Consider the following 23435-nt stretch of genomic DNA (forward strand, 5'->3'; position numbering starts at 1 on the left):
CTGGGAGAGGTGCCATAGCGGGAAACCGTGCCTAGTGGAACCTCAGCTTCCTTGTCTGTAAAATGGGTTTGCTGCTCTAGGAACACTTCAGGCTCTTTTATTCTTTCTCCATCATTCAAAACACATTGATTAAGCACCCCCTCTGTGTTTGAACCTTGTTCTAGGTCTCTTTCTGTACGAGGCCAGATGGTAAATAGTGTAGGGCTGTCGAAACGACAGGACTGGGCGGGTGCAGGGTGAAAACAGCCAGGCTCCATATGTAAAAGGAAGGGCTGGGCTACGTTCCAATACAATCAACCGGGTGCTAGGGTTGGTTTAAAGGGCGCAAAGCAGGCGTCACATTAATGCTGGCTCCCAGCCTGGAATACAGCAGGCGCTGCACTAATGCCTGGTCCGTGCATGGTTTACAGTAGGCGCTCCAAAATGCTTTTGCCCTGTCTGGTATAGAGCAGGTATTAGATGAATGCTGGGTCCGTGCCTAGTTGGAAAGTAGGTGCTGCTCTAACGCTTGGGCCACAACTGGTATACAGCAGGTGCCGCATTAATACCCGCTCCATACGCATATGGAGCATATACCCTGGCACACACCCTGCTGTGTCCTGGCAGATAGCAGGCACCGCGTGAACGCTTTGTACGTGGCCGGCATATAACCCGGTCCGTGCCTGGTTTATAGCAGGCATTCCGTTAATGCTCGTTTCCTGCTTGGCGTATCACAGGCACTGCGTTACTGCTGGACTCCGGCCCGGTATACAGGAGCCGTTCCCTTAATGCTTAACGGAGGAGAGGAAGGTTCGTTTCCGGCCTGGCAATGCCAGGGCGCCTCCCGGGGGACCGTGAGGGCTGATGCCCCAGTGTCCGTCGGAGCGCCGAGGTCCCTCAGTCCCGCGACTGCAGCGGCGGGGTCCACACCTCTCGCCCCCAAGCCGAGCGACCCGAGCCGGGCCGAGCGGAGCCGAGCACAGACGAGCCGGCCTACCGAGTCCGCCACATTCCCACAATCCCGGGCGGCCCCGCCCGGCTCCCGGCTGCGCGTCCCCCTTCCCACGTCGGCGCAACCTAACCCGCGGGCGCGCCCGCCGCGCCGCGCCCCGCCCCGCCCGCGCGTCACCCCGCCCAGCGCAGCCGCTAGTCCCGCCCCCGCAGCGGGCGCGCGGGCCGCCGCCCCCTCCCATTGGCCGCGCCGCCCGCCCGTCGGCGCTGTCCCGGCGCGGGTTAGGTTGTGCACCGCTGTCGCTTGGTCGCGGCGGCTGCGGTTGGCGGCGGCGGCGGCGGCGGCGGCGCGGGCGCGGGGCGGCTGGGCGGGAGTGCGCGGCCGAGCGGGGACCGGCGCTCGCAGGCGGCCGAGGTGGACCGGCCGGCCCGGGGGCCGAACGCCGAGGGCCAGGCGGGCGCGGCCGGGGCGGCTCCGGGCCAGGGCCGGGCCGGGGGGCGGCGGCGGCGGGGGCGGCCGGCGGGCGGCCGGGGCCGGGACGATGACTCTGGAGTCCATGATGGCGTGCTGCCTCAGCGATGAGGTGAAGGAGTCCAAGCGGATCAACGCCGAGATCGAGAAGCAGCTGCGGCGGGACAAGCGCGACGCCCGGCGCGAGCTGAAGCTGCTGCTGCTCGGTGAGTGGGGCCGGGCCTGCTGGGGTCCCGCGGGCCAGCAGCGGGTGTCGGCGCGGGCCGGGTGGGGCCGACCCTGCCTTGCTGCCCGCGGCCCGTGCCGATCCCTGCCCTTGCTGTCCGCAGCACGCCCCAGGCTCCTGCGGGGCGGGCCCCCGCCTGTGCTGCCCACCGCCAGTCACAGCTCCTGGGGGGGTGGTCAGCCTTGCTTGTGCGGTCCAGATCAGGCCCTAGGTTCCTCCAGGGTCAGCCGTGCCTGCGCTGGCCATATGGGGCTTCCGGGGTTCTCCAGGGTCAGCCCCTGCTTCTGCTGTGCACATCAGGTGTTCAGGTCATTGTGCGGTCAGCTCTGCCTTTCTTGTCCAGATCAGGCCCGCGGCTCCTTCAGGGGCAGCCCCTGCCTCTACTGTCCGGGGTGGGGGGGGGGTGCCCCAGAATCCTGGAGGGTCGGCCCTGTGCCACTTCTCAGCCGGGGAGCCCCTTGCCCATACAGGGCTGGCCTTTTGTCTCTGCCCTGCCGGCTGTACCCCCCTCCCTGCCCCAGCATCTGTCCAGGGCCAGACCTCTGGGTTGCAGTCCACAAGCTGTGCCCCTCACCTCCCTAGATCTTGTCTTGGTGCTTCCCAGCAGGTGGAGCCCTGTTCCTGCATGCAGGGTCTGTCCCCCTTTAGCACCCCATTCCCTCTGTGGGAAAACTGTTTCCCTCCCGAATGGGGTAGACACCTCTTGCGGGAGAAGACAGCCTTTCCTTCCGTCCGGGTTCCTGTTTTAGGCGGAGGCCAGGGCGGGGGGGCCCCTGCAGGAGCCTTCGAGGGTCCTCAGAGCTGGCCAGCTCACCACCCTTCCCCAAACCCTTTCCTTCCATCTTGGTGGGAGCCGCTCTCCCGGGTCCTCCCTCTCCTGGAGAAGATTCCTGTCCTAGTCGCCAGGGTCCGGGTCTCCATCTCCCCAGGGCACACCTGTTGTAGGGAGCACATTGGCCCAGCTGTTGGCAAAGTGCTGTCACCCAGAGGAGGGCTGTTGAAGGACTCTACCGCCAAAGGCAGGAAGGTCGTTTACAAAACAGAAACCCTTGCCCTGCCCTTCTCCAGAGCTCTGCTTCATTCCCGCACTGCAGGGAAGGTTGGAAATGCTTACACGCCCTCAGAGGTAGCTTGGATGGGCCCAGGGTGGGAGGAGGCGCTGTCACAGAGGGGTGCGCTGGAAGGGTGGCGGAGGGCTTGGAGGAGCGGAGTGTGCAGGTGAACGAGCTGTGTTGGTGGCCCTGTGGGAGGCCGCAGGTCTTGGCGGGAATGCATTGCTTCTCTTGCCCGCAGTGGCCCTGCTGGGCCCTCCGTTTGATGAAATACCTTCCCTATTTTTGTTTTGGTTTTTGTTTTTTTTTTACAGATGTGTTCCAATTTACTTAAACTCTATAAAATAGGCCAACTTTGCAGAGAAGACAGGCAGAGAGTAAGCTTCAGGTTTGGAGGAGACTTGTAGTGGGCTCTGGGGGCTCTGGGGGGACAACGTGGCACGGGCTGGTTTTGCAGTGTGACGCAGACTTTATTACGGGAGGGGGACTTTAGAAGTTATTGGCGTGTTAACAATATTGCCAGATGGTCTTGGCCTGGGGGCTGCATGAGCCTCCAGGTGCCCCCGCCACTCATCCTGAGCACCCAAGGTTTGGACTGACCTGCGGTTCAGAGAGGCAGGTCAGCAGGTCACGCTTTTGCGGCCTTGGTGTGGGTCTCCAGTCTCCCTGGATTGGGAGACCCAGCAGGGCCACCTGCCCAGAGTGTCTGGTGCCTGCCTGTGGGTGGGGGTGCCAACAGCACAGTGCTTGTCTACGGTCCCACACCACCGCCGCTGCCCTGTGACCCTAGAGAGACACCCAGCCTTCCCCCTGCCGGCCTGCACTATGGGGAATCATGGACCGTTTCAGGGGGTTGTTCAGTTCTAGGTGTGGGGGGCAGAGAGGAAAATGAGGAAGAAGTGAGCTTGCAGGTCCAAAGTGGAGTTCCGTGGCAGGAAGACAGCTGTGAATGCTGGTGGGGGTTTGGGCCCCATGCTGGGGTGGGAGCTGAGCAGCATCCCTGGCCCGACCCCCTGGATGCCAGGAGCACCCCCAGTATGACATCCAAAGACACCCCCAGACACTGCCTGGTGTGCCCTGGAGACAGAATCGCCCCCCCTCCGGTGCCCCGTGGTAGTGCGCGGTATCAAATGTGTGTCGTAGAGCTGGGGTGTAGTCAGCGTCCATGCCTTGTCAGATGTTTCGTGAATGCTTACGAAGTGGGTACTTTGTGCGTGCAAAGCCGTGTGCGTGTGTGCATGCAGCACGCACCGCGCGTGAGTGTGAAGAAGGCAGGCGTTCAGCTCTGGGTGCTGCTGTTCCAGGCCGAGGTCTTGTTCACATTTTCGGGAGCGGGAGCAGAGGGCACGGCCGTGCAGCAAATGTGCCCTGCCGGCTCCGGGATCTGTAGTCCTGAGGGCTCACCGTCATTCTCCCATTTTATGGATGAGAACCCTGAGGTCGGGGGCGGGGGGGGGGGCTGCAAAGCCATTTAGGAGCTCTTGGGGCGGGGTCCCAGGCAGGCCCGGATGGCTTCTGCCTCCCGGGACCTCTACTGGGCAAGTCCTTTTGTCGTGTTTCTGTCACTTGGTAGAAAACCCCCGAGGAGGCCCCTTGTCTGTTCCTTAGGGCAGGTTTCCTGTTTGAGAACTGAGGTCTTCCATGGGAACCTTGGTTACTGGAGGTGCAGCGTGCTGGCCCGGCAGAGCCGCCGCGGCTCTGGGATTTCTAAATAAAGCAGGGCGGTCAGTTCCACAGGCTTCCTGTCGGCTGCGCCGGCCCCCAAAGGGCAGTGAAAAGGCCCGGAATCTGGCATGGGGTGTGGCGGCCCTGGTGGGAAGGGCGCGCCTCCCAGTGCTTTGAGGCACGGAGTGGAGCTTGGCCACTGGCTCCTGGCGGAGTTGTCAGGCTGCATCCCCTGCCGCCTGGGAGAGCAGGAAGCACCCTTGGGGAGCCTCTTGTGCACCCCTGGGTTACCGCAGGGCTGTGGTAGGACTGTGACTTACCCCAGGATTTGCCTTATGCCCCTTCAATTTAAATTAAATTTTTTTTGCCCGAACGGCCCGCTTTCTTTGGGCACAGTGCCTGGAAGAGCTATAGGAGGCCAGAATTGCTCTGAGACCGCCCCATGCCTCAGTTTCCCTGCATGGACCCAGAGGACGCCAGTGCCCGGGCACGGCTCTCTCTCCCCCTCACCGTGGGGCCTGATGGAGGTCAGCTAGCGTGGGGCCCTCCGAGCTCAGCCTCCAGGTGTGTCCTGGCGCCGGGGCTGCGAGGCCAGCCTCTGAACTCGCGTTCGCACAGATGACCGCAGTGCGTCCCGGCTCTGCTCCCTCCCTGCGTGCCCTGGACACTGGTGGGCTGGTGGCTGCGGTGGGACGTGAGGAAGTGTTCTGTCTTAGATATTAAACCACAGAAGGTTTCGCTTTCGTGTTTTTGTGGTGGAGCCCTGCTCTGTGCAGCGCTGGGAGCGCGCGGCGGCAGGCATCGCTGCCGGTGGCCCTGGGTGTTTGGAGCGGCGTGCGGCGAAGCCAGGCGGAGCTTCCAGGGGAGCTTCCAGGAGAACTCGGGGAGGAGGGGTGAGGGGCGTGTTTGTCCCTCTCTGTCCCAGATGGCGCTGGGTGCAAAGTTCAGCCCCGAGTGGGTGGGGTGGACAGAGCCGGACAGCAGTCGGGCAGCCGTCGGGAGGAGCAGTCGGTCTCTGCTGCCCTCCCTGCTGCTGCCGTCCCGGCGGGCAGCGGGGCCTGTTAACTGAGGACAGCCAGCCCCAGTGGCTGGCTTGCCTGGGGCCCACGACAGCTGGGGAGATGAGGGGCACTCCCCAGGCCGGGAAGCGCCGGCATGCAGGCTCCTCTGGGGGCGGGCCGTGGGCCGCTCACAGAACCGGGATCCCAGCCCTCAGGCTTGCCGGTTTGGGGAGTTTGTGTGCCCGCTCGGAGGCGTTTATGGTACCTGTGCTTGGGGGCCTCTGTCGTCCTGGGCGGCCACCGGCTCTGTGCTCTGGAGCACATCTGGCTAGTCGTCGTCCCGTGTTGCAGCCACTCGCCCGCCGTGCAGTCTCCTGCTTGTTCCCGCTCAGGTCCCCCAGGGAAGTGGGGTGAGAGTGACTTGGCACCGTCGCTGCCCCAACTTCGGGTGGCCACAGCCCGTCTGGACACTCGACCCCTGCTCGGGCACTCTCGCCACCTAGCGTGTGGCACTCTGCTCTGATGTGAGCAGACAGGGACTCCGGGGGACGACAGCTCACAGTGGCCTTCCTCGCGAGGCCCTCCTGCAAGTGGGCATGGGGGGCTGACTTTGAGGGCTCCCCGTGGAGCCAGCTGGGAACTGGGGGTCACTCGCTCTGGAGCGAGGCCATGTCTCCCATCCTTGCTTCCTCGTCCGTCCTGAGGGGTGGCGGCCCTGGGCCCGAAGCATGGTCATAGGGTTAAGTGTGATGAACCCACGGAGGCCCGTGGTGCACGGCGGGCGTTCAGCGGGCAGAGGGAGCCGTTTTGTCCTGTCACTGCTTATGACAGTCCCTTGTGAAAGCCGCTGCGACAGCCCTGGGAGGTGCACGTCCCCACCAGGACCGAACCAGAAAGTGCTGGAGTGGGGTTTCTGTTCCTGTCTGACTCCCGGGACACGGAGATAATCACGGCGACCTTCTAGGATGATTGCGAGGGTCAGATGGGGCGGGGGCACCACCAGGATCGTCTGTGTCCGACTGCACTGTCCACCCTGGTTGGCAGTCCCCTCCGCTCCTGAGCAGGGCGTCCTGTCTTGAGCTTAGTCCTCAGAGATGAGGGAGTCTTGACGCCTTTTCTCGCCGTTTCTGGTTGCTCGCAGCTGGGTGGTGCTGTGTGCAGTGGGCACGGTGTGAACACCCCGGCGTGTCCGGTAGGCACTGCCCTCGCGCCGGCTTGCCTCGGGGCCGTGGTCGGGGCTTCGTGTAGGGAGGAACGGAGCTGCCGGGAGCTGCCGGGTCAGGCTGCTCACGGAGGCCTTCAGGGCAAGAGTGTCAGCGGGAGGCAGGCGGGGCTCCTGAAGGCCTCTCCAGCTCTGCGGTCTTGCCATCCGTCCCCTCACCTGTGCCTCCGTGGAGCGTCAGTGAGCTGTGGGGGCGGGCTCTGTTCCCAGTCCCCAGCCGGGGTGGATGGGGGGCTGGGCCCGACCGGGGGCTCACAGTGTCCTGACTGTCAGTACCCCAGGAAGGGCTACAGTAAGACTCAGCTTACTGGGGACCAGAGTGGGGGCTCAGAAGACACGTGTTGAATGAAGGACACCCACCGAAATCAGCAGAGACAACCAGTCCCACCTTTGGGCCTCGGGGTACAGTAGGCATCCTGGCCCAGCTGAGGGGTGCCTAGGATCTGTACCGAGAGGCCCCGCTGGCTTGGCCAGAGTGTCCAGCTCCCCTCCCTTCTCCGTGCGGGTACCCACGGGTGCCTTTGCTCTCTCTGGGGGCCCTGCCACTGACGGAGGAGCACCCCACTCACGCACCGAGGCCTGCTGGCCCCGTCGGTTGTCGCTGGCTGTGAGACATCAGTGAAGCCACTGACCCTCTCTGGGTCTCAGTTCTCACACCTCAAAGGTGTCACCAAATGAACGAGTGAATAGAGGCGTGTGAAGGGAGAGGAGCGTGTAACCTCCGTCCTCAGCTGCTTGAGCCTTTTCCATTTTCTCTGTCCCCTTGGGTAGAGGTCAGTGTCCCATCTGTGATCTCAGACCTTTCCACACAGCTCGAGGTCCCTGTTGGGTTTCTGGGAGTCCCAGGTCCCAGGGGTTCTCTCATCTGTCTCCCTGTGGTCCTGGCGGTTCCTCACTTCACTGCCCATACCCCGTAGTCATGGGCAGCTTGGCTGCCTGCCCCTGGGGTCCAGGATTCAGTGGCCTACCTTGAGTCTCAGGGAGATGAGGACCAGCCCCATCCTCCCTGCCCTGGAGGCCTCGGCCCTTCGAGTCTGGAGTCCCTTCCCTGCTCACCTGGAGCTGGGGCTCAGACTTCTTTCTCCCTGGCCCCCCCTCCTAGATCTCAGCCCCTTGGGACAGTGAGTTCTCTTCCCACTCGGGTTTCTGCTTTCCTCCTTCTTCTTCAGCTAGTTTGCTGGGCATAGGTCAGACTCGGCCCTCCTGAGGGTGACGTGTCAGCGTGCGCCCAGAGGGCATCCACAGGCTCCCAGCTCATGCCGTGCCCCATCTGACCCCATGGGCTCCCCGTTCTTGGAGTAGCTACCCATTGAGTCCCCTACCCAGCACAGGGAAGCGGAGGACCCATGGGGGATGCTTGACGGAGCCAGCCTGTTGGATTGGGGCCGAGTTCATTCTCTTCATTCATAAAACACTCGTGCGGTGTCTTCTGTAAGGCACCCTTGCCTACGGGGCCAGGGGCAGGGGGCTGCGAGCAGAGCCCCAGCCCAGTGTGCAGACACACAGGGAAGAGCAGACCTCACAGGGGAGTGGCTGGGGTGGTGTCCTCTGGAGAAAGAACAGATAGGCCATCGGGGTGCTGGGGGTACTTCTTGGAAGCCGTGAACTTGAGTTTCTATGCAGGAGGCCTCACTTGTGCTGGGGGGTGGGTGCCTGCTTGGTGGCTTACATTTAATGGTGGCACGGGGGCCCATGGATGTCTCCTTGAAACGACAAGCAGCAGGCACATTAGGGGAGCCCACAGCCGGGACCTGGAGCTGCACGGTTCCTTCTGGGGAGGTGCTGTGATTTCATTGCTTGTCCTGATGCTTGAGTCCCCCCACCACAGGGACCCTCCTGTCACCCTTCTCTCCATGCCCCCCCCACCCCTGGCACCCAGCAGTGTGTCCTCCGTGCCATCATGTCAGTGGCACCGTGCCGTGTGGGACGTGGAGTGCAGTTTCCCACGTGGCAGAGTCCCCCAGACCCCGTCCGGCTGTCGCATGTGTCCATGGGGGCTCCTTTTCGGTGGTGAGTAGCACTCCGCCGTACGGCTGGGCCATTGTGACCATCTGCCTGGACCTGAAGGACATCTGGGCCGATGCCACTTCTCGGGCTCCGGGAACGCTGCTCCGGAAGTTACGCGCGGGTGTTGGAGTGGACGTTGGTGTCTGCTGCAGCGAGTGACTTGGGAGCTCGTGGGTCCAGGGCAGCTGCAGCGGCGTGGTTGGGGGCGAGGCGGGTGCTGTCAACAGCTCAAGGGCACAGAGTGAGGCTCAGTCTTGGGAGTGTCACACACTTTGGCTTGAGGTGGAGCCTCGATTTTCTCTGTGCTGGGCAGCCACTGAAGGTTTTTGAGCCAGAAGGGCACATGTGACCAGATCTGGAGCCTGACTGAGGGTTGGGCAGGTTGAGCCGGAGGCTGGAGACTGAGGGCCAAGACCCCGGGCGGGTTAGCAGGAGAGAGCCCTGAGGGAGGCAAAGAGTGCAGGGCTGACCAGGACCTGGGGCGTCGGCCAGGGCACAGGGGCCGGGGGAGCAGCTGGTGGCAGAGGGGCCCAGCCATGAGGTCCAGGCAGGCCTTGCCCCCGAGACACTTCTGGGCAGGTGGACATTGGGTCAAGTGCTTGGCGGTTCTGGGGCCAGGGATCGTGCAACAGGCCCGAGTCCCAGCTCGCAGGCGACAGATAGGGCAGTGGCTCAGTTGGCCCAGGAAACAGGGCATCTGGAAAACTAACCTGGGTTGCTCTGGCTAGCTCAGCCTTGCCCTGAGCCCGGTCCCTCTGCCTCCATCCTTCCCTCCCTCCCAGTCGTGGTGGCCCAGTGCCTCACGGGCAGTGGGCCTGGCCTGTGCCGGGGCAGAGGGCCCTGCTGGCGCCTGCCCACCGCGCCGCTGCACCTGGCCTTGCGGGCTCCCTGCTCACTTGACGTTGGCCCGGAGCATACACGACGTTGGACATGCACTGCTTTCCTCCGAGGGCCTCACCTCCCTGCACCCACCACCTTCACACCTCCTTTCTCTGTCCTTCCTGGCGAAGTGGTGGCTGCCCCGGGCCGGGTCAGTGATCGCCCCGCTTCCCAGGCGGACCAAGACAGTGTGCTGTGGTGTTCCCTCTAGCTTCCTTTTCCTCTCGGCTTTGTTGACATTTGATTGACATTAATACCGTGTAAGTTTCAGGGGTACGACCTGATGATTTGATACATGTATACACTTTGAAATGATTGCCACAATTAGGTCAGTTAGCACATCCGTCACCTCACGTTGTCATGCCTTCTTTCTGTGCGTTTTGGTTCTTCTGGAGGTCGGCCGTGGCCGTGGTTTTGCTGTGGCTAGTGTGCCGTGTGGGAGCGTTTGCAGACTAGACAGCGGGGTTTGGTAGGGACCCGTGTGACCTTAGCCGCTCCCCTTGTCCAGGACCCCCTGACATCTCCAGGGGCTGATCCCGCATTTCAGGCTTCGGTTTTAAAAGGGGAGTGCCCTGGACACCCCCTGTTCTCCCTTGGCCCGGCTTCTTGCCAAATGTGAGTGTGCTCTCTGGCACAGCATTGAGGGCCCCTTCACAGACATGCCCCCCACACCTCCCATCCCCTCCTGGGGCCCACAGCAGGGTGTTGCTGACTGACACAGCTGCCTGTACGTGTGTGGGAGGGTGTGCACACATGTATGAGCTTGTGTTTGCACGTGTGCATGTGTGGGTGTGCACGTGAGCATGCATGTGTGTGTATGTGAGCATACGTGTGCACGTGAGCATGTGTGTGCATGTATGTGTGTACTCGGGCGTGCATGTGGGTGTGTATGCATGTGAGTGTGTACACGCGAGCATGTGTGTGCGTGTGCATGTATGTATGCACGTGTGGGCGTGCCTGTGATCATGCATGTGCGTGTGAACGTGTGCACACGCATGTGTGCATTGCGTGGGGGCGTGCACGCTAGCAGGTATGTGCGTGTGTGTGCGCGCGCACGTGTGGGCGTGTGAGTGACCCCTCAGCAGGTCTGTGCTGCCTCTGGAGCGCTCCAGTGGGGGCTGATTCTCTCTTTTGCCTTCATTTTTACATTTTTAGAAAAGGTTTATTTATTTGAGAGTGAGAGCACACGCACGCACACTCGAGCACTTGAGGGCAGAGGAAAAGGGAGACAGAATCCCATGCTGACTCTGCACTGAGCACGGAGCCCGACACAGGGCTCAGTCCCCCAACCCCGAGGTCACGACCTGAGCTAAAACCGAGAGTCGAACTTAACTGACTGCGCCAGCCGGGCGCTCCTGAGTCCGTTTCTGAAAAGCCGGCGTGAGGCCGGTCCCTTTCGCACCTGGCGTGCTCGCCGTCTCAGACTCTTCGGTGGCTCTCCCCCACACCCGGTGGCAGAGCTGTGGCCTGCTTTTCCCAGGTGGTAGTCCCTGCGTGTGCCGCAGTGGCCTCAGCGTGGGACTTGCCCCGTCTCCCCCTCGGGCTGGGGTGGGGGCTGCATCTCAGGGTTTGGCTCTCAGGTGTGCACTCTTCAGCTGCCTGTGAGGGACTCTTCCAGACGGACCGGCAGGGCAGTTTGCCCTCTGTAAACACGTTTTGTCAGAAACAGGGGTTCTCACTCAGGGCCCCCTGCCTCCCAGAGGCCCCAGGGCGGTATCTGGGGACGTCTGTGGTTGTCGCACTGGTGGTGCTCCTGGTGTCCTGGGCTGGGACGTCCCCCCTCCCCAAAGAATGACTGTGCCTGGTGTCCGCAGCGCCGAGGGGGACAGACCCGGGTCAAGAGGAAATCGCATTAGAGATCACGTTCCTAGCGTGCATGCCCCCGCCCTGCAGCGCGTGGTGAGGGAGCAGCGTGGATCCCTCTGGGGATACTGTGGCCATGGGCATGCCCCTCCCACTCCTTCCTGCCCCTGGAACTCTCGGGGAGTGTTGGCCGGAGTGAACAGGTGGCCTCGTGTCACTTTTATAGCAGAGGTGAGTTGTTTGAGATAGGACGGACGGGGGATGGCGTGAAGGTAATTACCTTTCTTGATGATGGACCCAGAGTCATTTTATTTATTCCGGGAGGGATCCGAGGCAGTTGGTAGAAGTACCAGAAAGGTGCGGGCACTGTAGCCAAGGCTTCTGTGGCTTGGGTCTCCCCGAGTGTGCTCAGTGACTCGGATGCTGGCCGAGGGCCTCCAGGCTGCAGGACGGTGTGGACACGTGCGGAGGCCCCGGTCTGTGGAGGAGGCCAGCAGCAGACGCCTGCAGAGGGGCTCCCGCTCGGGCCGCAGTCACAGTTCTGGGGGCAGGGGGGGCTGCCCACCCGCAGGGCGCAGGGGCCTTCTGGAGCGCAGGCCGCGCCCCGGGTGTATGAGCGGGCGGCATCTGCATAGGGGACCCCGCTCAGGCCAGTGCGTGGACGTGGGCAGACTCGGTGCTGACTCAGAGACAGAGGGGTGGAAAGAAGCCTAGAGCAGCAGGTGGGGCGAGGTGGGGGGTTTCTGAGCCCCCCGGGAGGAGGCGCTGGGCCTTCAGCCTGCGAGCGAGGGCTCATCCGGCAGCCGTTGGAGGCAGTGCGCTCTTAGACGTGGGCAGTTCTCTCGTGCTGGGTGGTCACAGCACTCCACAGCTTAGCCTCATGCGACGGACGCTCGCGCTCTGAGGGTCAGGAGTCTGGGCGGTCCGGGCTCCGGCTTCCCCAGGAGGTTGCAGAGCACGTGTCTGCTGCGGCTGGAGGAGCCACTTCCTGCCGGGCCCTCTCCCCAGAGCTGCCCGCGCGTCCTTGCGGCTTGGCGGCTGTCCCCGCCCCCGGCGGTGCCAGACAGTGTGGAGCGAGCTGCTGGTGTTGGAAGTGACACCCCCGGTCCAGCCTGCGCTCGCTGCAAGGGGGTCCGTCTTCCCACTTCGGAGGGGACGCGGCCGAGGTTTGTGGGCATGAAGCACCCTACAGTTGCCGTCACTGTGTGTGGGGTGAGCCTGCTGAGGGGACAGGCTCGCCGCTTGGCCCCTGGACCGGGGTGGGGAGAGGCCGGCGCAGGAGGGCACCCTGGGCGGGGTGGTGCCGGGGCTGGAGCTGGAGCGGAGCAGACGGCTGCTCACCCTCTCCTGCGGAGCTGGGATGAGGGCGTGGTGGCCCTGTGGCCCCTCTCCGGATGGCTTTCCCGCTGACTTGCTGATCCTTCTGATCCCTTGCGACCGAGGTAGGGGCAGCATGCTGCCTGGAAGAGCCTGGTGAGCCCCACATCCCCTCACGCCTGCGCAAGGGATGGGAGACAGGATGGTCTGATGTGTGCGCCAGGGCAGTGGGCGGGGTGAAGGGAGCAGACACCTGGTCGGGGGGGGGGGGGGGGAGCTGGGTTCCTGTGTGTGGGCGTGGGCCACGGGGCTCGGACTCGTCCAGGTGCCGTGGTCACTCTGTGAGCTCAGAGTGCTCAGCAGGCTGCATGATGCCAGGTGGGTTTATGAGTTCACGGCTAAGGGGGAAGGAGCTTTTGGGGACCATTGTGGGGATGGATTCCGTCCTTAGGCTGCCCTGGCTTCTGTGCAGATACTAAACTCTCGCCCCCAAGTAAGGTTGACGCTGGTGGGGCCCCTGGAAGGGGAGCGTGGTTGGGGGTCCATGGCGATGTTGTCAAATTGGACTTGTCCACGGTGGGTGTGGGCAGGTCCTAAGGGCTGGCGCTGTGGGGGGCGCGCCGAGAGCGGCCCAGAGGGGCAGTAGCCGGTCAGCCCGACGGGTCAGGGAGGCCGCGGTGCCTGGCGGAGACACACGGCCCTGTGCCTCGCTGCAGCCTCTGGGGTATGGAGCGCGTGCCGTGACCAGGCGGGACGTGTGGGGCACCCGCCGGCTTCACACCTCGGTGCCAGGTGCCCGGCAGACGCCCCCCCCCCCCCGAGCCTCGGTTTCCCATTGTGTAGAAGGCTGTGTGCTTGGGGGCACGACCAAGCTAAAACGGGGGACGGCCCTCCCAGAGGGGCCGCCCGCTGGCCCGGCGGGTCCCACCCCCGTGGGGCCGGCTGCCGGGCTCTGACGGCGGCACCCCTGCGCAGGCACGGGCGAGAGCGGCAAGAGCACGTTCATCAAGCAGATGCGGATCATCCACGGCGCGGGCTACTCGGAGGAGGACAAGCGGGGCTTCACCAAGCTCGTCTACCAGAACATCTTCACCGCCATGCAGGCCATGATCCGCGCCATGGAGACCCTCAAGATCCTGTACAAGTACGAGCAGAACAAGGTGAGCCCCGCCCCCGTGAGCCCCTCCCCGCCCGTGGACCAGCCCGGGCTGGCCGCGTCACGCACGTGGACTCCCACGCTGCGGGGCCTTCTGTGTCCGGTTCCCTCCCTGGGCGTCGGGGGCTCGGGGTCCGGCCCCGGGCAGCGCGGGTGGGCGCCTCGCTCCTGCTCGCGGCCGAGCGTTGCTTCCACGTGTTCACCACCTGATGGCCGAGTGACACTCCCGTGTGTGGGTGGACGCGCTGCGTGTGTCGCTCACCCACTGATGGACGCGGGTCGTTTCCACTGTGCGGCTCCTCCCGCTGCTGCGGTGACATTCGCGTGCAGGTTGCCGTGCGCACCTGTGGTCACGTCCCCGGGCTGTGTTCCCGGGCGACGGCGGTTCCCAGGGCAGCTTGAGGTCTGCCCTTGGGAGCAGCTGCCAGCCCGCCCTCTCCGCAGCGTTCCCCCCAGCCACACGCCAGTGGGCTCTCACTGGCCCTCCCTTGGCCCTGCTTTTGTAGATCTGTTTTTGGGGGTTTCTCATTCAACCCCAGAAGGTTGCCCTGGGCCGACGTGAGGCACGGGAGTCCGTAATTATGCAGTGTGGTTTAAGTGAATCCATTTGTTTTGAGGCTTAAGAAGGTCAGTCAGCCGGATTGCTGGTACGTCTCCGACTGGCACCTTCCTCCCTCTATTCCTGGTTCACAGATGACCAGGGACCCCCAACAGGGCCTGGTGTTGGGTTGGGGGGCCTGCTGGAGCCTCTTGTGCTCTGGGTCTGGGTTTGCGTGACCTGCTCGGCCGAGGCCCTCTCCAGCATCCAGACCACAAGTCTAGCTGGTTTGCTGTTTGGACCATAGATGTCCATCCGCATCCAGAACAGCAGTTGCCCGTTGTGTCCCGTTTCTGTAAATACGGTTCTGTTGGTACACGTGACGCCTGCGCGTTCGTGTATCATCCTTGATGGCTTTTGCTCCAGTGGCAGAGACGGGGGCCACAAAGCTGAAAACACTGTTCTTTGGGCTCTTATCGAAGCCGACCTCTGATCCCTGGTCCTCACGCATCAATAGTCAGGGGTTTTCCGGGGCTCGTATCTGCTTCTCTAGGCCCAGACTACGGGCAGGTGAGGGCTGGAAGCCACGTTTGTTGGGGGGGGGACCAGTGGGGGGCAGCTCTCCAGCCCAGGAGGAGCCTGCTGGCTTTCAGAGTGCGGGCTCGGGCTCCCTCGTGCCCCATTTTGGCTTCTGCCCAGGTGTGTCGTCTGCAGTCCCTCAGCTGGTGGCTGGCTGTGTGGGCTGGACCGCCCTGAGATGACAGGCCCGGGGAGCACCGGCTGGTTCCTCTGGCCAGCGCCCCCCCCCCTCCCCGCACTCTCCCTTCAGAGGTTGCTGGGGTTTGAGGAGCTGTGTGCCAGGAAGGGGGTGCAGGCCGAACAGACTTCTGAGGTGACTTCTGTTGCCTCACCTGTAAAACGGGGGCGGGGGAGCCACTGACGGTGTTGTGTGTTCCGTTGCTCTGTTGTTCTGTTTTGGGGTCGGCCCTCGGTCGCTTTTAACGCGTTTGCTGGTTTGTACACGTGGTTGCTTCCAGTCCCGCCTGCTGCCCCCGCAGAGCTGCGCCCCAACGGCTGGCCCGGCGCCAGGAGCTGTTCTCGGGCTTTGCTTTAGGGACCTCGCCCTGAGGGACGGCCCCCGCGGCTCACTCTCGCTCCTTCCTGGCATGTGCTCGTGCTTTGGTGGGGCCTTGGTCCCCACTCGGTCAGGCGTCCCGTGGGCCAGGCCCCCGCCGAGCCCATGGCTCTCCCTGCCCTCGTCGCAGGCCAACGCGCTCCTGATCCGCGACGTGGATGTGGAGAAGGTGACGACATTCGAGCACCGCTACGTGCACGCCATCAAGACCCTGTGGGATGACCCCGGCATCCAGGAGTGCTACGACCGGAGGCGGGAATATCAGCTCTCGGACTCCGCCAAGTAGTGAGTAGGGCGCCCGGCCGCTGGCTGCAGCCAGGCCGTGGGGGGCTGGTGGGGGAACGCGGGGAACGCGGGCTTGCCGCTCGCGACGGCTGGGCTGTCATGAGAGGGTCGCTGTTGGCAGCCTGGCGGGCCGGAGTGCTTGTACCGCATTATCTGGGAATCTGCGCCTGTGCTAACACGGGAAGATTCATTTGGAGAAGTCATCCTCTAGCCTGTCCGCCCGGCCAGTCCCCTTTCTCCTGCCGCGGTGGCCGTCCTCAGGCAGCCCTGTGACAGAGTCCTCCAGAGCCGGCCTGACCTCTGTTCTGCGGCTCCCTGCCCCATGAGAGGCCTCTGCCTGACCCTGGGTCCGCCTCGTCCCGAGTACTCGGGGTTGTCCCACCCCTGCCAGTGAGGCACATTGCCGGGCTCCTTCTGGCTGCTTAGGGAGACCGTGGTGGCCGGGCTGTGCCCCCGCCCTTGCCTGCTGGCCCCAGCAGCCCTGTCCTGGCTGTTTTGCAGCTACCTGGCCGACGTGGACCGCATCGCCACCTCAGGCTACCTGCCCACCCAGCAGGACGTGCTGCGGGTCCGTGTGCCCACCACCGGCATCATCGAGTACCCTTTCGACCTGGAGAACATCATCTTCAGGTGCTGTTCTGAGGTGGCCTGGGGGCGGTGGCGTGCTGGGGCCCCCTCGGGCTCTGCGGGCCGCACTGGGGGCCATTTGCACCCCAGGCACCTGCTGCGGGGACAGCGACGGGTTCACCGGGTCCCAGTCTTTGCTCTCGGGGAGCTTCCGAGCCAGGATGGGAGACAGGCTCATAGACGTCACGTTTCAGAGTGAGCCATGTCCCGGTAGTGGTGTGGCCGAGACAGAGCTGGCCAGAGCTGGCCTGGAGAGGACGGCCTGGAGGGGGCCCTCTCTGACGGTTCCGTGGACGAGGGAGGGTGCCAGCACATGTCGGTGGGGCGGGTGGTCTGGAGTTGTGGCCAGAGCCGGGTATACTGTGGGGCGGCAGAGAGGTCTGGCGGCCCTGGGGACCTGGCTCTTGGGTCCATGTGGCTCCTGGCATGTGGGCAGAATGGGGCCCAGTCCTGGCAGGTGGTGCGGCTGGAATAGACTTGATGTGTCCTTGAGGCCACAGGCCCCGCCACTCAGCGAGGCCATGGCAGAGCCGAAGCTGCTGAGAGGCAAGGGCAAGCGCGTGTCCCCGGGGGCCGCCGCAACGCACGACCACAGACGCGCGGCTGGAAACCACAGGCGCGTTTGCCGCCGGCTCTGGAGGCCAGAAAACGAGGAGTGGGGTGTGGGCAGGGCTGGTTCCCTCGGAGGCCGTGAGGGGGAGTCCGTTCCACGTGTCTCCGCGCTCCTGGGGGTCGTTGGCCATCCTCGGCATCCCTCGCCCCACCCTCGCCTCCCTGGTCACGTGGCCTGTCCTCGTGTGTCTGTGTCCGGACGCCCCTTCTTCCTGTAAAAACACTAGTGATTGGATAGGGCCACTCCAGTCTAATGTGATGTCATTTAAACTGATGACATCTGCAGCGACTTTGCTCCCAAGTCAGGTTGCGTCCCCAGGTTCCGGGTGCACTGAGTTTGGAGGACAGCGTTTCAGCCCAGCCCCAAGGCCCGGGCTGGGGCGGGTCCCGTCTGCCGCCTGTGAGCCCCCCCCGCTGCCTGCAGTGCCCCCATCACAGGGCCCTCCGCTCCTGCGCAGGCTCACGCCGGGGAAGGAGTTGATGCTCCCGGGGCCAGGGTCCCACAGAGGTGGTCAGCTGTGGCGGTTGTCACTGGCCGTGGTCGTGTGCCCTGTGGCCCCGGAGCGCCAGCTCTGGGGATCCCCCGAGGAGCTTTGGGTGTGCTTCCCGGTGCCCTTTGGCCTGAGACCTGCCCCACCGCAGGGTTCCCCAGAGGAGAGAGCCGGGGGTGCCGGCAGCCCTCACCCCTCCCTGCTCTCCGCACCCTCTCTCACCCACTGGGCCTCTGTCAGAAGCCCCTTGTGGCTCCCCGGAGCCTCAGAAGCTGTAGGCATCCTCCTCTGAATGGGTCTGATGCACGTTTTCCTGGTGAGGGTTCAAGGTTTTAGTTTTCTTTCTTGTTTAATCGGATCCTTGATGGGGCTGTAACCTCTACATTCAGAGCTGAGGCCTGCGGAGCACAGGCTGGGGCTTGGGATGAGCGCTCCCCCAGCCCCCATTGTGGGGCGACCTCCTGGCCTCCCCCTGATCACAGCACAGCCTGTGCCTGCTGGGTCCTCTGCCCGGAGTGCCTACCCCCCCTTCCCCTCCCTGAGCTTGGGCCAGGTGTGTCACCTCCTCTCGGGTGGTATTTGTCTGGTGCCCCCTCCCCGGTCTACACTCTGCTCTGTCGTGGGCCCCCACCTCGGCCACTGCCGTTCCTCTGGCAGCCCACCCCTTCCTTAGCTGGGCACCCATGGGGGCAGCCTGGGGACCCTGGCCCTGCGCTTGTGGCCTGGCCCCTGACCAGAGCGGGGACAGCGTTGAGTAATGGTGCGACTGTCCCAGTGTGAGGAGGTGGGCCTGGTCCTGAACAGGGGGCGTACTGGGGAGCCTCATGCTCCGGAAAGGCTGTGGCCGCGGATCCCGTCCCCCCCGGCGGCATTCCCCAGACCGGCCACAGCTGTCGCTGCGGGTCTGGCGGCCTCGCACGGGGCCCTTGGCCCGTCACCACCCTCTCCTGTCACCACTCTGTTGTCCCTTCAGTGTCACCCTGGCACGTCCACCATCCACCCGTACTCACTGGAGGCTCCTCGGTGCAGGGCCCTGCTTCTGTGGCCGTGCCCAGGGCAAGGCCGATGTCAGCCCCTCCCCGTGAAGGACCCAGCCACGGGGACCCCTGCCCGAGGGCCACTCTGCTTGCCTGCTCTTTCTTTTATCCTCATGAGAGAAAACTGAGGGGATTGCCCAGTAGCCAGCGGCAAAGCCCTGTCCTGTGTCCAGTGTGACGCGGCGTCCCTGCTGCTCCCTTCCACCCTCCGCTCCCTCCTGCCCGGGAGCCCGCTGTTCGCACGTCATGCTGCTCGTGCTTCTTGTGCTGGACGGGAACGGCGACTTGCTGTTGCTCCTGGCAACGGGGACGCTTGTGGCTCCGTGAGCCGCCCCTCTGCAGGGCCCAGGGGTGTGCGTCGTGTGGACGTCCTAGGTTTATCTTGTTGTCCTGTGTTCCGCAGGCAGAGCTGTGGTGGGCATGCATGCGTGTTGTCCAAGGCGGGGCTGGGCCTCCAGATGCGGGATCTCAGGTCCCCCTCCCCCGCCGCGAGTGCCGGCATTCCCTAGTCCTGTGACTCCTCCGTCAGGGGCAGGTGCTCAGGCTCTCACAGGTGTGGGGGGCAGGGCCTCTCCTGGGGGCTCCACCGGCTCTCACAGTTACGGCCCTTCGTGCGAGCGGCGCCGGCCGTGCTGGTGGGAGGGGCTCCTCGGCGGGGCCGCCGTGCTGAGCCGCCGTGCTGAGCCGCCGTGGGGCTCCGGTCTCCTGCAGGATGGTGGACGTGGGAGGACAGAGGTCAGAGCGGAGGAAGTGGATCCACTGCTTTGAGAACGTGACGTCCATCATGTTCCTCGTTGCCCTGAGTGAATACGACCAAGTGCTGGTGGAGTCGGACAACGAGGTGAGGCCCCCTCTCCACGCCCTCCCCACCCCGTGGCCCCCGGGTGGGGGGGCGTCCATCCTCACGCCTTCCTTCCCGCAGAACCGCATGGAGGAGAGCAAAGCCCTCTTCCGGACCATCATCACCTACCCCTGGTTCCAGAACTCCTCTGTCATCCTCTTCCTCAACAAGAAGGACCTGCTGGAGGACAAGATCTTGCACTCCCACCTGGTGGACTACTTCCCCGAGTTCGACGGTGAGCCGGCGCGGCGGCTGGGGCGGGGGGGGGGGCGCGGGCGGCAGGGAGTGACACCGCAGCCGGGACTGGGCTCCCTGCCGCTCTGCACCCTGTGATCCTGGCGGGAGGGCCGGGCGCCTCTGGCGCGTCCCGTACGCTCTCCGGGCCTCGGTGTCTCTGTGATTTGGGGATGGGGTGAGGTGGGTGTTTCACGCGGGCCCTGATGGAGGCCGGTGGCGCGGTCAGTGTGAGCCGGGGAGCGTCCGGGAGCTCTGGTGGCTTTGTGTTCCTCCCACCTCAGTGCCCCCCTCAGCCTTAGCAGAAGGGTCTTTGTGTCCCCAGGGGGGTGTCTTCTTGGGCGGGGCTCTCCCACGGTCAGTGCACAGCCGCAGGAGGGATGCCCAGGGACACTCTGCTGCTAGGCCCCGTGTGCCCAGAGCCTGAGCGGGGAGGAGTGAGGCCCTGGGAATGAGGGGGTGACCCAGGACCCTCTTCCCTTCCCCAAGTTTGCCTGCACTCTGACAGAAGGCAGCCCTGAGCACAGACCATCCCCGGCTCCCTTTTCGGCACCCTGCCATGTGAGCATCAGCCACAGCTGCCTCCCGGGACACAGGACGGGGGTGATGCAGGACTCCGGGGCTGTCCGGGCCTGGCCACCCCTCCCCAGCGCCTCGGTCCTGGCGGGTAGCGGAGCCTCAGGGACATGGCCGTGGCCGGATGGTCGTGACCGCGCAGCTGGGACAGCAGCTGTGCATGTGTGCGCCTGCGTGTACACCTGCCCGTGTTTGGATGTGGGTGTTGGGGGGAAGCCGTGGGGAGGGGCGGAAGCTCCGTGCAGTTCGGAGGTGGTGGGGGTGTCCGACGCGCGCAGCAGCCGGCTGAGAGGCCGAGGGCCACACCGGGGCCGGGCCCGGGTAGAGGCTGGCCGGCACTGGCGGCGCTACTGCCTCGGGAGACACAGCTCCGCGCCAGGCCCGTGCGGTCAAGCCGGGGCTTCGCCGGGGGCGTCGGGCAGAGCTGCCTCTGCTTGGCCAGTGCCCAGTCCGCGCTCGGAGGGTGGCTGTCTGTGCACCGTGGTGTAGTGCGTGCACCGCGGGGGTCTGTGCGCGCCCAGCGGCTGTCTGTCCGCGCCGGGAGGGTGTCCGTCCACGCCGGGCGCGTGCAGGCTGGCCTGGCTCACCCGCTTCTGCCCCCGCCTCCCCCAGGGCCGCAGCGGGACGCGCAGGCCGCCCGCGAGTTCATCCTGAAGATGTTCGTGGACCTGAACCCCGACAGCGACAAGATCATCTACTCGCACTTCACGTGCGCCACCGACACGGAGAACATCCGCTTCGTGTTCGCGGCCGTCAAGGACACCATCCTCCAGCTCAACCTAAAGGAGTACAACCTGGTCTGACCGGCCGCCGCCGCCGCGCCCGGGGAACAGGGACAGCCGCCGGGCGGGCCTTCCTCGGGTGCCGAGCCCGCCGCGGCTCTGCCCGCCCCGCGTACCCGGCTCTGCCCGCAGACGAGTTGATTTTGTTTTCATATTTTTAACAAATGGTTTTTATTTCACAGTTATCAGGGGACGTTCGTCTTTCTTTCTATACACCTCGTGCACCTTCTCACCCGTGTCAGTGGCGAGGCCGCCTTTTCCTGGCCTTGACTCGTGGCTCGCTTTTTTCTATTAAAAAAAAAAAAAAAAGAAAAAAAGAAAAAGAAGGAAAAGAAAGAGACAAGACCAGCGGAGAGGAGACATGCGAGCCGCGCCCCCACTGCAGGCTGCGCCCGGGCCGGCGGCCCCCCCGGCGCTCAGCGGGGACAGAGCCACCCGCCGGCCCGCTCTCCCCTGGCTCCTGGCCCTCACCGCCGAAGCCCTGGGACTGTGACTTCTCTTTCTCTCGCTCCCTAAGTTATTGACGTCCTGGACTCCAAGAAGTGGGGGTGGGTGGCGCCCCCCGCTACCCGCCCTGGGAAGTGCCTAACTTTTTTTTTTCTTTTTTTTTTGATGAGGAAAGGAGCCCAGTGTGCCGGCTCCTTGGTCAAGGAGATGCCCCGGGACCTGGGGGCTCACCTGGGGCCTCACAGGCTGCCGTCCAGACACCCCTGAGGGGCCGAGGGTGCCCTGCTGCGCCCAGGAGCCGGGAGAGGGCCCTCTTGGATTGGGAGTCACTTTTGATTTGTTCTGTTTTGAAACCAACTTGGAGACAGTGAGGGTGGGGTGGGGACTTTTTCAGAATATTCTCAGGTCTGTCCCCGAGAGGCAGAGCAGGGAGTCGCCCGCGGTGGTTCCCAGGCGCAGCCTCCGCCAGCCCTCCGCCCGCTTCTCCCACTTCTGCTCCCGACCCCCTGCCCCCGAGGCACACACGCAGCACGACGCGCACTTTGCCCAGAGCCATGGAGGGCCAGCCAGCGGCTGCTGGCGCCGCGACCCCGGGTGGCTTCCAGGCCTGGCCACGGCCACGGCCACGCACTGAGCCAGAGCCACGGGCCGCCTTGCCTGGGCCCCCTTCTTCCGAGGGGCTTGGAGGGTGGGAACAAGCGGGGGGCTGTGTTTGGGGGGGTGGCGTTTTCATCCGATGTGGACTGAGCACTACAGTGTTTTTCTGTGGGTATTTTTGTGTTGTTTTGATTTGCACAACGTTGCGGGAATGAGCTGCCAGTGATGCCTTGGACCCACCCCCTGCATCTGGACACGGCCCGGTCGCGGTCTGTGTGGCCGCTGTTGGTTGGGCTGCCGACAAACAGTAGAAGCAACTCGGACATCAACCCAGATGCTGGTCCAGTGTGCCTGGCCCCGCTCCCTCCGCTCTCCTGACGCAGGGGCTGGCCTGCTGGTGTCGGAGGAGGGAGCTAGGAGGGGTCTTGGGCCGACTGCAGGGGGCCCCTTCAGGGTGGGGCGGCGACATTCCTAGTGATTAGTCCTCTCTGGGAGCAGAACAGGCCCTCGTGGTGTCGTGTCTGCCCCGGGGGGCAGGGGTTTGGCGTGCCATAGCCCCCAGCGTGCGCCCTCAGTGCCAGGACAGGCAGTGCTGCTGGCGGGGGCTGCCCAGGGAACTTGGGGTCCTCGTGGGGTGGGCACCTCGATGTCTCAGCGCCTTTTTCGGGCCCAGATCACAAGGGAACTGGATTGGGGCTCGGAGGCTGACCTGAGCATGTGGGCCTGGGCACCCGAAGTATTAATTCTTCCCAGAGGGAGCAGTGTGCCAAGCACCCCAGAGCCAAAGCCTGGCCGGAGCGCCACGCCACCCTCGCCCAGCACTTCTGGAACCCCGAGGGCCCAGGACCAGAGGGCAGGGACACTGCTGTGTGCCCTAGAGGGTCGGAGACCCGCTCTGTGCCAGTGCCACTGGGGCTGGGGTGGTCTGGGCCCCTCACTCGCCCATTGTGTGAGGTTTGTTTTTCTCATTTTCCACCCTGGGGAACTCCATCCTCCTCCCACTGTGTCAGGTTCCCAGCGGAGGCAAAACCGCTGCCGGGGCCCTGGTCCCCCCGCCCCCCGAGAGGCATCCCCGTGCCAGCGCCCCCGAGTGGTGGTGCGGGAGGCACGCTGGCCCCGGCCGACCTCTGGTTATACTTGTATATTACACAGTCCTGATTTCAGACGGTTTCAACCTTAACCTATTTTAAAGAAGAATATTATATAAAAATACTGTTTTTAAACCTTTTGTCATTTGAAATGCATGTATTGTTGTGCGCGCTGGGGGACAGGCCCATTAGCTCCATGCCAACCTCCGGGGGCCAAGGCTGCCATGTTGGGGCGGGTGGGGCGGCGGGCTTCGCTCAACGTGTCGGGGCCCTGACCCCTTAATCCAGAGATAGCTGATGGAAATTGACTTTTCATATCTTTCTCCTGAAATGAATTGTTTTAAATTGGAATAAATTTTGTTCCTAAATGCTGTGGTCCCCTCTGGCTTATTTCCTATTGCTGGCCATGGTGGGT

General features: G+C 64.1%; 1 protein-coding gene across 1 annotated transcript; it reads left to right on the forward strand.

Moving 5' to 3' along the window:
* Positions 1-1445: 1445 nt before the first annotated feature.
* Positions 1446-23388, forward strand: GNA11 (G protein subunit alpha 11). The gene is made up of 7 exons (XM_026481023.4): positions 1446-1608; positions 13550-13734; positions 15534-15688; positions 16190-16318; positions 19167-19296; positions 19378-19531; positions 20719-23388. The coding sequence occupies exons 1-7, from the start codon at positions 1473-1475 to the stop codon at positions 20907-20909; spliced, it is 1080 nt and encodes a 359-aa protein (XP_026336808.1). The 5' UTR covers positions 1446-1472; the 3' UTR covers positions 20910-23388.
* The last annotated feature ends 47 nt before the right edge of the window (positions 23389-23435 follow it).

The sequence above is a fragment of the Ursus arctos genome, unplaced genomic scaffold, assembly GCF_023065955.2.
Source record: "Ursus arctos isolate Adak ecotype North America unplaced genomic scaffold, UrsArc2.0 scaffold_14, whole genome shotgun sequence".
NCBI lineage: Eukaryota > Metazoa > Chordata > Mammalia > Carnivora > Ursidae > Ursus > Ursus arctos.